The sequence below is a fragment of the Macrobrachium rosenbergii genome, chromosome 23, assembly GCF_040412425.1.
Source record: "Macrobrachium rosenbergii isolate ZJJX-2024 chromosome 23, ASM4041242v1, whole genome shotgun sequence".
NCBI lineage: Eukaryota > Metazoa > Arthropoda > Malacostraca > Decapoda > Palaemonidae > Macrobrachium > Macrobrachium rosenbergii.
Genome location: NC_089763.1, coordinates 20170926 through 20188494, shown reverse-complemented (window position 1 = coordinate 20188494; position 17569 = coordinate 20170926). Strand labels below are relative to the sequence as shown.

Here is a 17569-nt window from a genome sequence, read left to right as displayed (position 1 = left end):
AGATAAGTAAATTCATAAATAGTAAATATACATTCTCAAAGAATTACCAGCTCTATTTGCTCTATTTACTCGTGCAAAATCCAAGTATCTCAACATACGAATACCAGGGTTTTAAGAGAAATAGCAAAAGTTGGAAAATCTAGAACAGCTCCTATGGTTTTAGAGATTTCTATCCTCCTTTGCGTTACAGAGCATATGAGAGAATAGATGAGCATAAACATGTAAAAGGAACGGAGAATGAGAGGGAAATAAGTGCGAATACATGAGTATGAAGTAAACGAAAGATACTGAAGAATAATTTTAATGCGAACAGTAAATGAACTGCAAATACAAAGCCAATCTGTATATATATGTATATATATATATATATATATATATATATATATATATATATATATATATATATATATGTGTGTGTGTGTGTATATGTGTATATGTATGTATGTATTATATATATATATATATATATATATATATATATATATATATATATATATATATATATAGTTTGTACTGAGCAATAATGATTAACTCAGTAAGCTGCTTCATCACAGTTAAGATCAGTTTACTCACTTAAGTAACTACCGGGTGCCTTTACATTACTGACTTATATGACGTATGGTTATCACACGGTTTCTAAAAACTGACAAACACAAAATGTCTCACAACTCGATTCTCGAACGTTTAGGACAAAATCGTAGCCAAATTTCTTAGGCTTTTGTAACAATTTATTTTCATTACCTTCGTCCTGTTTGTGACGTATTTGTAAATGGCTTATTCGAATGTTCATTTCTTCAGTTTTTTTTTTTTTTTTAGTTATTCATAGTTGATTCGTACGGATGGTTTAATTCATCTCCCTTTAATATCTGAATGAAAAGGAAATGCATTTTTTCCAATCAAGTACAATGGGTGTAACTTTCCCAATTATTCAGAATACTAGTGAGTCGTATTTCTTGTGAAATGCTTGCATTCTATTTTCTGGTAGTCCTAAATTATATATATATATATATATATATATATATATATATATATATATATATTATATACATACATATATACATGTATATATATATAAATATATATATTTATATATATATACATGGTAATGGCAAATTTCCTTCTTTTCTTCTGTTTAAAGTATCTAACAGACTTCTAGTTTATAGAACAAATGCAGCATTCTTAAAAGTACCCCTCTGATTAAGTCTCTAATTAATGCTAAATCAACTAACATTTATATGCAATTGCTTTCTCTTTTCTTCAGTTTAAATATCATGAAAGCATTAAGAGGAAATGAGTAGTTCTAACGTATTAAGCAGATATTCTACGTTTTATTTATAGTCAAATTTAAAAGTCCGTCAACACTCGGAGGTCATTTCTGTCTCATTCTAGAGGGCGCTAGTTTCACTTGCCTGAATGTCATCTAACTCTTAGAAGTTGACTGTACGTACCATTTCCATAACCGTCAATATATGTAAGAAGTGGAGATATGTTCATACTTCTACTGATGCCTTCATCAGAAATTTTCTTTTATATAATTTCTGAAAATTGGGTGTCAAGAACCGTTTCAGACTAAAGCCATTTCTTTACAAGTCGGTCTTGACGTTTCATGTGCGTCTCGATTCTGACTGAAGTAGTGTTTCTCTCTCCCTTTCAACGCCCTTCTTCGCCTTTCTCTCCTCCACAGGTTTTTGTGCTGATTCTCTTTTTTCAGGCCTGATTATTGCATAACTTTCCACGGGCTCTTGATTTAATTCTGAAATAAAGCAATGCTAAAATCCAATGAAATGTTCCTTGCTCTGCTCATAAAATCTCATATTTTTTTCTCTTTTGTTGTTTTGATATATTGTAGTGTTTTATTTGGATTTCTTGGCGCATTACAAAAGTAGAACAAAACAACAGGTTTAGATAAATAGTTTCTGCTGCCTCTCGCAATCTCATTGAGTCATAAATTCGCTTGATGATTTCATCTGCAAAGTACGTAACTAAAGTAACGAAATTATTTCCTATGCTTTGAGTTGCTTGCAAGTACGTTCGGTTTTCCTTGTCTTGACTTTATTTATTTATTTATTTATTTGTTCATTTATTTATTCATTTATTTATTTATTTATTTATTTTCGTTCTCTTGGAGTACCGATCTAGACAAAAATAAAGCGCCTAAATAAAGGGACAAGGACCGGAGCTACACTTATCCAACTTGTTGTTAAGGAAGGCTAAAACATTCGATACGGTCATTGAATAGAATTAACCAGTTTATTAAATGATCTCACAAATACTTGCAATTTCTGTCTAAAACCCAATCAAAAATTCCTATCATAAGCATCCTTCCAAAATGTTATAATCCCGACTGAATTATAGATATGCTATTAAGTTTGATCACCATTTGCTATCAGTTTTAATTATGCCCATTAATAGCCATACTCAAGTTCAAACTACAAGTATTCTTTGCAGTATTAATTAATTTCAGTTATTAATCATGATTATAATCATCATCAGGTGAATTTTGTTCTCAGCCTTTCCAGTCGAATTTACTATGGTAATCATTCAATCAATCATAATGAATTAATTCTTCAGTCAATTCAAGATTGACTGATAATCGAAGCCTTCCTCTCTTCTCGTTTTCCTTGTCTTTGATATACTTTCCATTTGCAACAACAATAACAAGAAGGGCAATAATAATAATAATAATAATAATAATAATAATAATAATAATAATAATAATAATAATAATAATAATAATAATGTGTGTAATAAAAATCCACAATTATATAGTAAGTATATTGCTATAAGATAAACAATTTAATTGTGGATTTTTATTACACAGATTGTTTTTCACGAGACTGAATTTCTTAGCAATAATAATAATAATAATAATAATAATAATAATAATAATAATAATAATAATAATAATAATAATAATAATAATAATAATAATAGTAATATGAAACGTAATGTCTTTTCATTTATTTATTTTTTCCAGCGTACAACACAGTGAGTCTGCGGGGTGATAAGCATCACCTTTTAAATGTCATAAGTGAGACGGAACAGCTGTACTGCTGAAATATTGCAGTCCTCTTTAACGGGACAGATAAATAGATAACTGATAGTAATAGCAATCACTATCACCATCATCGGATTTATGACCGTTTATTTCCGTAAATCTTTTCATGAGGTGACCTTGTGAACGCCTGCAGTTAATATTAGTCAGTATTTAGTAGGCAATGAGGCTATTTAAGTACTCTCTCTCTCTCTCTCTCTCTCTCTCTCTCTCTCTCTCTCTCTCTCTCTCTCTCTGTCTTTTGCTTCTTGACGAATGTCCAATCGTCTTATTCCCTCACTTCGATAACAAATTTTGGTTTTTGTTGTTCAGTCATTGATTGACTAAGAAACTGATGTATCACATCCGTAAAAATACAAAGTCTATGAATTTTCAGGTATTGTAATTCCCTGCCAGCCATGTATGATGAGTCTTAGAGAGGGATGATAAAGCTCAGTTATTGTTCCCATAAAGGTGATTTTGAATTTAGTTATTAAACAAAAATACCTTATAATGATGTTGCTAATTTAATGTTTATTGCTTATAGATTTAGTCTTTTTTTTTTCAAAAAACTTACATTGTGACTCATAAGCAATCGACGCATTCCTCAAGCACAGCAAGCTTGACAAAAAAAGATGTGCTTTATAAATAAAAGAAAAAAATTGCAAATCTGGCGTAATGCCAAATAAACGATTTACTTAAATCCAGAGAAACTCGACATGGCAAACTTGGAGGGGAATGCGTTTAATGCCCACTGAATCGAAGTACAGATAATAAATCTTAGCAGAGCAAATCGATTCCCCTCAGACCAGAATAAACGAAGCCTTCCGGAAGATCGAGAACAGAGCAACTCCCACGCCTCGTAATTGTCTAAAATGGCTCAACCCATCCGCGGCCTTTTTCCGTAATGCTGGGCATCTCAAGGGCGCGGAATTAGCAAGTTTCACGAGATTCAGTTTGAAAGACAGCCAACAATTCTCCTCCCCCCGTTTCCTTTTCATTCCTTGGCCGCAGGAGTGTTTCGTATTTCTGTCGACGGTCGCTGAAGGAGAGAGGCAGGCTTTTTCAGCTGAAGTGCTATTGCGTTTCTGATGGCTCTTAGCAACACTCTCTCTCTCTCTCTCTCTCACTCTCTCTCTCTCTCTGTCTCTCTTTCTCTCTTTCTCTCTCAGTATATATATATGTGTGTGTGTGTTTGCATGTATGTGTCTCTAGAGTGAAGGTTTGTCACTGAAGCCAAGTTAAATGAAGCTATTTCAGGCTTAGATAAGCATAGATCTTGCGACTCTCTCTCTATACATAAATAAATATATCTATACATATATATAAATATAGTTATATATATATATATATATATACATATATATATGTATATATATACATTATATATATATATGTGTGTGTGTGAGTATGTAAGTATATATATATATATATATATATATATATATATATATATATAGAGAGAGAGAGAGAGAGAGAGAGAGAGAGGAGAGAGAGAGAGAGAGACAGACAGACAGACAGAGAGAGACAGAGAGAGAGAGAGAGAGATAGACAGACAGACAGACAGACAGAGACGCGTTGAAAGAACTCTTCTTTTCTCACTGCTTTTCCTGCCGTAGATTCCCGCTAATGTTACTCCTTTTGTTGCTACACACTGTTTTTGCTGCCGTTGCATTCTTGTGGCAGTTGATCTTTCGACCGTAGCTGTTGATCTCGTTAATCTCTGTATCTGTCTTTTTCCTCCAACTCACGCCAAACACCGACCCCGCATATCTTTGACCAGTCGCCAGAAGTTAGCCAGTAAACACCACAACAGATTCCTTCTGCACCCCTTACCTCCTACACCTTTCCTCCCTCCCTCTCTCCCCACCTTCTTCGCCCCCCCCCACCACAACAACCCCTTCCCCAGTTCTCATCTCCCCTCCATTTCCTTCTTCCTCCTCAGAGAGAATAAATTAAAAAAGAAAAGCCCTTCCGAGAAAGCTAGTCTTCATGCCAGCCGCACGCTTGAATTACAAAGACACTGACATACGCGCCTTGCAAACGTCAGATCAGGTACAATGTCGCCACAACCTTCCACTTTATCTCTCTGTCCTCTTTAACCTGCTTCTCTCCCTCCTCCCTCCTCCTCCTCCTCCTCCTCCTCCCTTTCGCTCTATTCTCCTCGTTCTTCTTTCTATCCTTGCTAAAGCATACTGAGAACAATTATTGTCCGAAAAAGATAAACTATGATGCCATCCGAAGATTTGGCTTGCAAAGTCTGCAATCGCGCCATCTATCGGCACCTCGAGCCACATGTCACGAATGTTTAGCATCTGTGGAATCAGGAAGATGTTCTGCTACAATTTAGACCCACTTCGTTCTTCTTGACTTTCCCTATCTTTCTCTGTGATCCTCCTTTGAACTTTGACCTCAATTCTTTTATTATCGGTCCAATTCATTTCAGATCGAGGGTTCTGGTATATAAAACTGATGATGCTTTTGTGGAGAGGCTTTCGAAACGCGATTAATTTATCACCTCTAACAAGGACTGTGTTACTCATAGGTTTGGTAATCAGATGCATAGTTATTTCTCTCTCTCTCTCTCTCTCTCTCTCTCTCTCTCTCAATCGCACTTTTCCTTCCATTTTTCAATAAATGTTACTGTCACTCTCGATCAGCCTAAAGTCTGGGTAAGAACAACTAGTATTATACTAGTCCTTCATATCTTGTGGCACATTTTACCGTTCAGTATTTCATGCATTTTCTTGTTGGTCACTTACCCTTCTTTCTTTTCATCCTCATACTAAAATATAAAATGATAATATATAAAATCATCTGGTACTGTAAAAGAACGTTTTTTTCCATCTTGTTGCTGTCAAGTTTCGAAGATAAAACGATTCAAGATTCTCTTCCGCCAATTAAGCTTATAGGACGTGCTTATGAAGATCAACTTCTGCTGTCGATTAGCAAATTATCAAACTGCGTAATAGCATTCATCAAGAGGCACTTGGCAACGATATAATAACAGTGGGCGTGGCTGATTCTTAGGTTTTGGACGAAGTCTTAATAGGCGAGAATGGCTGACGTCAATATCAAGGATATGATTTCAGAGACGCCGTACTCAGCTGCCAAACTAGAAGGTTGATGGTCAAGCATATTGATTGAAGGAAAAATAGATTAAAAACAATGGCAAATGAATTACCCCCTGGTATAAACCGTGTTTAAAAGATGACAAAGATCACGTTAGTATAAGGATATTCCTCTCTAGAACGATATACTTCAGTAAATTATTTAAGCATAATATAAACGAAGCATGTATAAGTACTATTTCGTCTTGCACGAGTTTGCTTTGTTTTTTTTCAGTAGCAAATGTGAAAACGTTCAGTTTTAATAATGCATATTATGGGATATGTCGATTGTGCATAAGATTTGTGTGAATGGAGTTTGAGTATGTAAGTTACGCTACATATTATAATACTATAAAAATTTATCAGTGTCTGTTCATGAAAAGCATCTGTCTAAAGGAAAAAATCCTTAAAATAAATATCAACTTTTTATTTTTATTATCAATTCTAAATAGTAACTACACAAACTAATCATTTATTTATTCTGTTCTCATATTTTCTTTTATTTGATTTCTAATATTCACATGTTTTCTTTTGCATAATTATCTGCCCACGTATACTAATATAATTTAAAGATACTTCAAACAAACTTTGCGGCCTCATCATAATATAACGTTTGATTTAGCTTAGTCTGATCATTCTAAAACAGTTCGCAATCGCTGTCTGCATCCTTCTGTCATACATTTTGGTTACAGCAGTTTTGAAACTAACCATTCACCTTATATTTCAGGATATGCTCGAAGAAGACCAGATTGAAAGTACGTAAGTGAGGCATATATGCCTTCTACCAATCCCCTACTCCGACCCCGACCCCACCACCCATAAACCCCCCAAACACCACTCTTCTCATCCCCACCAGCATTTTGAATCGGGGCCCATATCAGAGTTTTATGGTAAATATCCACAGGCGATATCACTGAAGGTAATCGTGATTGGCTGAAACTCGTGTTGCTCGCCACCAACCAGGGACAGCAATCTAAATACATCGGCCAATCAGAAGCGAGATAGAATCGTCAGTGGTATCAGTTGCAGATATTTACTGTCAGTTTCATGAAAAACAGACCCTAGTTAAGGATATTATCCCCATAATTTCTTATTAGCACTTTTAATCATAAAAGCTGAGTTCATTCTTTAAATACATTTGTGCGTATGTGTGTTTGTGTGTGCGAGTGTGTCTTTGTGTGTGTGTGTGTTTGTGTGTGCATTTAATGTAAGTCGATACAGAGATACTACGAATTCTTATAGGCGAATAAAAATGTCATAATTAGTTCCTGTAAATTTAAAGATAATATATATCTCATGTTTTTACGTAACTAAAAATTATGGTTTTTTTAGTTCTCTCTTGTCTTAAACTTGAAATAGAATCATTTTTTTGTTTTTGTTTACAAAGGCTAGTGATATAATACTTAGGAATATTGTTTATCATAGATGAATAAGTCCTAAAGTTGTCATTATCTGGCTAGTATGATTGTATGCACTTATGCATAAAATGTATTACACACTTTGCATGTATTTGCAACTACGCATACCCTCACACAAGCAAGCACGCACATATGCGTGCTTTATTTATACATACAACCAGACACACAGACACACGCACACATACACACACACATATATATATCCATATATCCGGTAGTGTGTGTATACATATATATATATATACATATACACACATATATATGCATATATATGTATGTATGTATGTATGTGTGTGTATATATATATATATATATATATATATATATATATATATATATGTATATGTATATATATCTTCAACGATGGGTGAAGTAGTGAAGTAGTTTCAATGGCAAGAAGTCATTAAGGGTTAGCTGATTTCTCCATGAAGTTAATCCCACCGAGAAGATCGTCTACTGAACATGGATGCTAATATTGACCAAATTCTCACGTCCCATTCTTGAGATATCATATATCAAAATAAAAGCTCAAACCCTGAAGCTTCTTCCAAAAATTAATCAGATCGAGATGGTCACCCATTCAAGACTTCTGTCAAGTTCCACCGAATCATGAGAGTTAAGTCTTGACAGACCTTAATTAAAACACACCCATCAAATGACGCTCACCCGTTCATTCAGATACCCTTGAGAAACACATTTTCGTAGGCAGCGGTAAACAGAGAGATTTCATGGCCATCCCGCTTATCCTTTGCAGCCCTAAGAAAGGCCTTCAATTCCTTCGACACCGAAGACCAGGGCTTCATCACAACAGACACAGTCGGCGTCATCCTGAAGATGATGGGCATCAAGATCTCCTCCAGAGAACTCGACGAGATCATCAAAGAGGCCGACGAAGACGGTAAGTCCTGTCTGCTAAAGAGAAGATGAGTCAGAAGCAGTGAGAGAGTTCTGATTCCTGGGAGAACGCTTCTCTCTCTCTCTCTCTCTCTCTCTCTCTCTCTCTCTCTCTCTGTGACAGACAATAGAGCAGAAAGGAGAATTTCAAATAGATTGTAATTCATCACAATAACTCCCCTTTTTTTATGCAGTATTCTCAGTCTTTTTATGGATATCATTTAGCATGGGTCCTCTGACAGGTTATTTAGATATTTCATTATAACTATTTCTTCCCATCAAATGTTATATCTACTTCTACATTATTTATTTATATATATACATATATATATATTTATTATATATGCATATTTTACACATACATTTATATATGTATATATGCATGCATATTAACATATACATTTTTATATATATATATATATATATATATATATATATACATGCATATATATATATATATGCATGCATATTTATATATACATATATATATATATATATATATATATATATATATATATATATATATGTGCATATATATATACATTATATATATGCATATTTACTCCATACATTTTATATATATACATACGTATATATTTCAATTTTGGGTATTTTGTACAGGTTCTGGTCAGCTTGAATTCGAAGAGTTCGTCCAGCTCTCTGCTAAGTTCCTTATTGAAGAGGATCAGGAAGCCCTGAAAAAGGAGCTCAAAGAGGCCTTCCGTATCTATGACAGAGAAGGTAAAACTTAACAGTTTTTACTTGGGTTTTTTTCAAAACTGGTTAATATTATGCACTGGCTGGTTTTCGCTGGAATATTCTCAGATTTGGATGTTGCAACTGATTTTTCACGCTAAGAACGTTAAGTTTGGAGTTCCTCTTGAAATATTTTCATGGGAAGGACTTTAAGCTTGGAGTTCCTTTTGAAAAATTTTCATGGTAGGGACTTTAGGTTTGGAGTTCCTGTTAAAATATTTTCATCATCGGGACTTCAAGCTAAGAGTTCCTCTTGAAATATTCTCATTGTCAGGACTTCAAGCAAAGAGTTCTTCTTGAAATATTTTCATCGTCAGGACTTCAAGCTAAGAGTTCCTCTTGAAATATTTTCATCGTCAGGGCTTCAAGCTAAGAGTTCCTCTTGAAATATTTTTTATGGTAGGGACTTGAAGCTTGGAGTTCCTTTTGAAATATTTTCATAGCCAGGACTTCAAGCCTGGAGTTCCTCTTGAAATATTTTCGTGGTAGGGACTCTAAGCTTGGAGTTCCTCTTGAAATATTTTCGTGGTAAGGACTTCAAATTTGGAGTTTCTCTTGAAATATTTTCGTTGTAAGGACTTATAAAGTGGAAATCCTCTTGAATCTCTGAAGTCCTTCGTGAGGAGGACTTCAAACGCTGATCTCTCTCGAGTCTTAACGTGGAAGTAACTAAACTTGAAGATTTATGTGTATTTTTATTACAATAGTGATAGGAAATGACAATTACTGTAAGCTTTATTGTTGCCCGTGTTTCATTACGTTATAGACACGTATCGTACAGCGACTAGTCTTCCAGATACTCGCTCCAAGAAGAAGTTACAACTGTTCCATAAATATTTCAAGCATCACTCATTGCTAAACCTATGTACACATCTTACAAAACAAAATATTATTCATAATATGTGATTATTTTCATCACAAATGTTGTTTGAGGATTATCATTTGAATCATATACAATGTTTATTGATATCTATAGTGTGCATCTAAAGCAGGTTTTCTTAACGACTTTTGCCTCCATTTCCCACAGATGTTGGACTAATGACTATTGTGTACAGGTGCTGGCAGATAACTATTGCATCCATCAGATTTAGGTGTAGTTAATAACTGCCGACTCCATCTGCCCACAGATGTTGGCTAAAGACTAATTTCTGTCTCATGAAGGTGTAGACTGATGACTATTCTGCCCATCTACAGTTGTTGGCTGACGACTATTGCCTCCATCTCATACAGGTGTGGACCGATGACCACAGCCTCTGCTTCGTGCCTCTGTTCACGCACTGGTTGGCCGGTGACTATTGTCTCCATCTTAAAAGATCTTGACCGATGAATATTGCTAACAACTGTCGTCTCTACTTTCCCCCAGGTGTTGGCTACATCACCAACGACATCCTGAGAGAGATCTTGAGAGAGATCGACCCAACGCTAACAGAGGACAACCTGGACTGCATCATTGAGGAAGTCGACACTGACGGATCTGGAACTCTTGATTTTGAAGGTAATCGAAATTGCATTTAGTCACACATCAGGAATGAATGAGTGAATGGCTCCTTCTAGCGTTTGTACTTATTGTCTCCTCAGTAAGATTACATGGATGTAATTGTCCCTCTTCCAAACAAACCGACCATATCCCTGAGGTAGTTCAAAACAGACAATTGGAAGAAGTAGAATGTCATCAATACGAAAACAGGAAAGCAATGGAGCACAGATTTCAGTCCCAGTCATTATACAGATATAATGAAATGTAATACAATACGTATATTTTACAGTTATGAAGACGAGCATCAATTGCTAATACAAAGAACTGGGAATATTAAAACAATATACGATATATAACTTTATGATTTCTATTTTAAAGCTGTCCAAGTAAATTAGTATCTTTTTCAGTGTTTTTTAAGTAAGAATGTCTCTTTGTGTTCTAAAAAAATATTAATTTTCAATGTTTCTTGGTGGGCATCAAATGCCCTAATGGATTCCTTTTTCTTAAGTAGCCATAACAACGGCACTTTTCATGATCATAATATACCTACATCGATAGTTCCTGTGTCGTTTTGGTAAAATCGTTGGCATATTCATTCATAGGTCCTAGTTTGATTTGTCAATGTAAACCAAGAGTTTATCTTTAGCACGGATGGATACTGTGAAAGACCTGATCTGTGTATGTAAATGACTTACATGTACATAAAAATTATTTGAGCCACAGTCAAATATATAGGAAAAAATTTTTTATCACTTGTAAATAACAAAACAGTGCGTTTGACGTGGTCTTTCCAACTCCAACCCCCCCCCCTCGCCTCAATAGGGAATTTGCTAAGTCTTACGACAACACTGTAACTCTGGTTACTTGTTTGAGTAAACCAGTTGTTATGAGATAACATTTCTGAAGCTTGGTGTAATATGATGAGCTTTCAGATAATTTCATTTTAGGGGGATTTATTTGTTTACCTGAACTTAACTTTAATAACGGGGATGTCTCTCTCTCTCTCTCTCTCTCTCTCTCTCTCTCTCTCTCTCCTCTCTCTCTCTCGTATCGTATCTTGTATAAGAAGATCAGACTAATACGTGTAAACATAAAGAGGTTGCCTCATCTTGCAATATTCCCACCTTAAAATCTAATCAATTATTTGTATTTAATTTCCTATCACTAATCTTACAATGAATAAAAAAAATAACAAAAGCAGCAAATATATAACGATTATTTTCTCTTTTTTCAGAGTTCATGGAGATGATGACAGGCTGAACAAACAATCTCACATCACAGACAAACCGGATACTTGTTCTCTTACTTCTCCTCTTCACTCAGTGTCATCCAGCTCTTCTGTTTTCTGTTGTCTGTTACTGATTTCGTTACTGAATGCCATCCTTCGCATGGCTTTCATTCTGAAAGCTCTCATCTGCGTTTTTAACCGCCGATAAGAAAAAAAAAATACTTTGAAGATCTCTTTTGCATCATTTAGTGTTGTTTCTGCGTTTTCTATGAGTCCTCACATCCCGTTTTCTTTTCCTCTTTTTCTCCGTCTTTTTCTTCTTATTTTACAGAACCTTCTTCAAAGAACATCATCTGATGCTTTTTTATGACGTCTCATGCTTTCACTGGCCTGAATAGCAAGCAGCACAATCGAAAGCATTGCTTGTAAAGGGAACGCATTGCTTTTTCTTTTTTTTTTATTTTGATTTTTCCACACATTTTCTTTAGTTAGATTTATTTCTTTAGCATTAGTTTCTTTTCATTCATACCAACATGCTTTTCGAGTTGCGCACACAGAAGGCTCCGGTGCGTTTTCTCTTTCATTCTTACTAATCCCACTATCTCTCTCTCTTTTTTTCTCTCTCTCTCTCTCACTCTCTCTGTCTATTTCTCTATCTATTTATCTATATATCTCTCTGTCTCTCTCTCTTTTATCGATATTCTTCGGCACCGAAGACCTTCGTTTCTTTTTATATGAGCTATATTAGCGTCTAAATGAGTATGTAATCAAATATTATATGTTTTTTATAATAAAAATTTATATCTGCTGGATTTTCAATTAAAAAGTCCCATCAACTTTTTTTCCAATTAATTTATAGGACAACGAAGAGAAGAGTCTGAAGACGAACAGGAAATATACATGATACATTTTTTGTTTGGGTTTGCGAGCAATTTAGCAGTGAACGAAGCACGTTGGAAATGATGAAAAACTATCATACATACATACATACATACATACATACATACATACATACATACATACATACATACATACATATATGAAGTAGCAGCGACATATACGTAAGTATACATTCCTTCCTTGAACAGACATAAAAACATTAATTTATATTTACATGCCTTTCTTAAAAATGACATACATGCATACATACATCCATACATATTCACATATACTCCTTAACAAGTATATACACACATATATACATGAAATTCAACCCATTTTGATAAACTGCGTATCAAGTTGGTCATCAATCATTTACTCACCTCATTAAACTTCCTCTTCATTCGTATTGACAGCATAAATTCTGACTGAAGGACAAGAAAACAATGAAATGTAATTAACAACTACAGGCTAATTTTTTTCTTTCCTAAAAGAATAATCTCTTTGCCTAATAAGATATTTTTAATAAAGGATTTATAACACTATTAGGATGAATAAAAAATAAACAAAGGACACCTGTTAAATATCGCAGGACAGACAAGCAAACAAGCAATATGTTCTCTTTAATTATTCAAACATTCCTAGAATTAAATTTAAAGTAAATTCAATCTAAATTAACCTAAGGTGGAAGGGACTTTTGTGCTAATTATCTTTTAAGATGTTAGATTGGAGAAGCAATGGATCTAATGAGACTCATTTACATAAGAACACGGACTTGTACATTTATACATTTATATGGTGTCATGCACACACAGTTACACATTCAAGAGGGCTTTGGGGTAATCCAGTCAATAGTTCCAATCACGAGAGATTGTAGTTGTATAGATTATATTATATATATATATATATATATATATATATATATATATATATATATATATATATATATATATTGTATATATATGTATATATATATATGTTTGTGTGTGTGTTTGTGTGCATATACATACATACATAAGATGCGACTTTATAGACATGAATACAGGATCGATAGGATGTATGTTAGATACAGAATATCGACAAAAATAATCTCATGAACACTTTCTCTCATTAAAATTCTCTCTCTCTCTCTCTCTCTCTCTCTCTCTCTCTCTCTCTCTCTCTCTCTCTCTCTCTCTCTCTCTCTCTCTCTCTCTCTGTTCATCTTTCAGTCTGTATATTAAAGTTTTTAAATTAAATAAACTTGCGACAAATGAATTCATCGAAGTGGTAAATCTGAATTCGTTCTTTAAAAAAATAATTAATTCCATCTCTAAATAATCTATTTATTTACTCTTTTGTTAACCGTTAAACGAAAACGACAATGTGCCAGATATTCATACGTTTTTTCCAAAGCAACAGCGAAAGATATTAGATGTATGAAAAAATCAACATAACACCTATCATGATTTTTTTTTACTTATAAGTAGTATGAATTTCAAAACGCGTGATAACGGAAAAACAGATAAGTTAAAAATGAGAACAACGATGTGGGGGTATTCATTCCAATATATTCAAAGGGCGAAAATTATATCGAAACCTCTACGGGTTTCACAACCCACGTTTCACTAACCCCCATGATATGCGCGTTCTTTCCAGAAACATGAAAAATTAAAGTTGTTATTGAATGCAAACATTTCATTTGTATAAGTAACGAAAAATAAAAATAAATATCCATGGTTTGTTAATTGTTTATTATGCCCTATTTTAGACGTTAGCAACAACATTTGCTTGAAAGCAATAGTTATAAAAGAGGCGATTATTGAATATAAACGACAACCCCCTAGTGATTTTTTTTTGTAAATCTCAGCTTATTCCAGTCAAATTTCTCTCCAGTTGACAGATCCTGGTGGTAAGATGAAATTCGTGCTTGAAAAAGTTCGGATGCCATCACCAGATCAATATGAAGAATTCCAATGTTTTACCGATATAGAAAATATATGGACTTCTTCATCAAAACGAAAGTTAAGAAAGGGCCAAAGAGACACATTGAAACGAACGATATAAATTATTCCCTTCCATCAAATTATAAAGGTTTATTCAAATCTTGTATTTTATTTTTATTTTTTCAGTTGGCTGATTTTTATAAATTGATAAAATAGAATTTTTTTTTTACAATTACTGCATGTTTAATCACATAAATTTGGATTTTCAAGACGATAAGAAATAATTAAATTTTCATCTTCCGCTGAATCATTGTCTTTAGAATGAATTATTAAGTAATGGAACAGTATAGATTCAAATTTATCTTATTTTATAACAATCTTAATTTAAAAATATTTTCAAGCATTTGTTAAACAATGAAATAAACATACACAAAGAAAAAGTCTAAGGTATAATGAAAGTCTGCAATATAATAAGTGAAAATTAAGTAATATAAAGTAAAGAAAGTTAAAACAGAGCTTCTAGGTATAAACAAAACAAATAGAGTTATAAAATGTTGCCAGATGAAACCTAGGGAGATGCCTAAAATTTTTAAACCAAAATAAACCCGAAGATTACAGTGATACAATATTTCAAAAATTAAAGGAAATAAAAAACAATCATGAAATATTCGTACACAAACACGCACACACACACACAATGTTAAAAGTCATTGCTTCTGACTATCTGTTTTTTGGTTGTTTTATATAACTAAAGATATTGATTCTAGTCATAACCAGCGTTCTTTAACACTTCTAATGTAAGTGATTCATTATCGACAGGCACGCGCGTGCAGCACAGGTAATATTTAACTGGAAAAAGAGAAACTTTTAACTACAGCATTTTTTATTTTATGAAAGGATGTTAACTGAAAAAGAAAACGGAAAAATATATAATTTTGGTGGCTAACCCGAAACAACTACCATGAGTCAAGGAGAAAATATTTCTTTCTTATGGACGTAGCCGAGCAATAGAAGTGGGCTGATGCTGCTTTCCACCTACATCACACAGACCTTACAGATAATTATATTCTTAATTTCTGAAGTCTTCCCTTAAAAAAGAAAACGCCATTTTCCTCACACTCCGTGGGTGAACTTATCCAATTGCAACTGTTTTCCAAATTGAGTTAACGCTGACGTTTATCTGTACAAATAAACAGTTTCTTGTTGCTTTCGTTCCTATATATAAATGAATGAGATTTCTTCCTCATCATTCAACTATTCTTTTCGACTTTCTATCCTTCGATTATTTCGAATTCATTCATTTCTTCGGCTTATGCTTTTTCGACATTTCTTCGTGACACTATTCGAGCTTCGATAAAGAAAATGTTGGTCAAATTTCAATTACTTTCGTAACTATCAAGCATTAGGTAACTTTCTTTTCGTTACCTAAGCTACATTTACTGTGGCCCCCACCCATTCTCTCTCTCTCTCTCTCTCTCTCTCTCTCTCTCTCTCTCTCTCTCTCTCTCTCTCTCTCTCTCTCTCTCTCTCTCGCTGCTTTACCACACCAAGTATGTTGCCTTTTCCACCTTATTTGTCTGAGAATGGTTAAGAATAAAAACTATGTTTGTTCCTATACGTAAAGAGAGAGAGAGAGAAAGAAGAAGAAGAAAGAGAGAAGAAAAGAAGAAGAAGAATCTTCTTGCTGATCTACCCAACAGAAAATTACAGTATATACATAAATAAGAACAAGGAGGAAAGTAACAAACGCAAGCGACATTAAAGCACTATTTTGCACGATAACAAATCAGAAGAGACAATTAAAAACCTTGAAAAAGAAATTTTAATGACCTTATTTGTTGTTTGCAATTGTCTCCTACTCCGATAATTTTTTTCACATTTCGCATTTTTTTTTCTTTGTACAATTTTGCTTAGTAACAAGACTGCTTATTCTATAAGGATGTACAGTATGCAAATTCTCATCTTGGCACTTATTTCTGTGAGACTTTTTTAATAGATACCCTTCGGAATAATAATAATAATAATAATAATAATAATAATAATAATAATAATAATAATAATAATAATAATAATAATAATAATAATAATAATAATAATAATAATGACCAAACAAAACTTCTTTCAGTTTTCTTTGAAGATGGAAAAGAAAGTCACAAGATTCCTGTGTATAACTTGTTTACTTGTAAATGTTACAAGTAAACAAGTTATACAAAGAATCTTAATGAAGTTTCTCTTTCAATAATAATAATAATAATAATAATAATAATAATAATAATAATAATAATAATAATAATAATAATAATAATAATAATAATTTTGACAACGAAGTAATAAGAATTATAACAATAATGGTAATAATGACTTTTCAGCCGAGAAACAATCACACGAAAAACGTCAGTAGTTTTATTAGGCTAAAGAAAGTCTCCCTGGATACTGCATAGACTCCGAATAGATGTTTTACGTTTCGGATATTCTAAATTTTTCTCAGTATTTAGATTTCGTAAACATCTGGGATGCAAAGATTAATAGAAAAAAATATAAAGAAAAAACAAGTTGATATAAGATATACGATTGTTGCTATGCTTCCTGTGTTCTGTATTATATTATTATTGTATGATGCCAAACTTCCTGTGTTCTATGGTTTTATTATTATTATTAATATGTGTGTAATGTATATTATTAATGTGTGTGTGTGTGTGTGTATTATTGACTAAGGTTTTATTGAACAATTTTTACAGAAATGCGTACCAAGAGTAAAAAACTAAGAGATAAAACTCAGCCTAAAGATGAAAAACATAATCAAAGTTTAGACAAAACAGAAACGAATGATTGCAAACAATGCCTGCTT

At 33.3% G+C, this 17569-nt stretch overlaps 1 protein-coding gene across 1 annotated transcript in view; it reads left to right on the top strand.

Annotated features, from left to right (window-relative positions):
* Positions 1 to 12723, top strand: part of LOC136851347 (troponin C, isotype gamma-like) — a 13929-nt gene extending 1206 nt beyond the window's left edge. The window contains exons 2-6 of the mRNA XM_067125397.1: positions 6872 to 6899; positions 8317 to 8460; positions 9078 to 9197; positions 10576 to 10707; positions 11924 to 12723. Of these exons, the coding sequence (XP_066981498.1) occupies positions 6872 to 6899; positions 8317 to 8460; positions 9078 to 9197; positions 10576 to 10707; positions 11924 to 11949 (450 nt within the window). The 3' untranslated portion in view covers positions 11950 to 12723. The remainder of the gene's footprint in view (positions 1 to 6871; positions 6900 to 8316; positions 8461 to 9077; positions 9198 to 10575; positions 10708 to 11923) is intronic.
* Positions 12724 to 17569: the final 4846 nt, after the last annotated feature.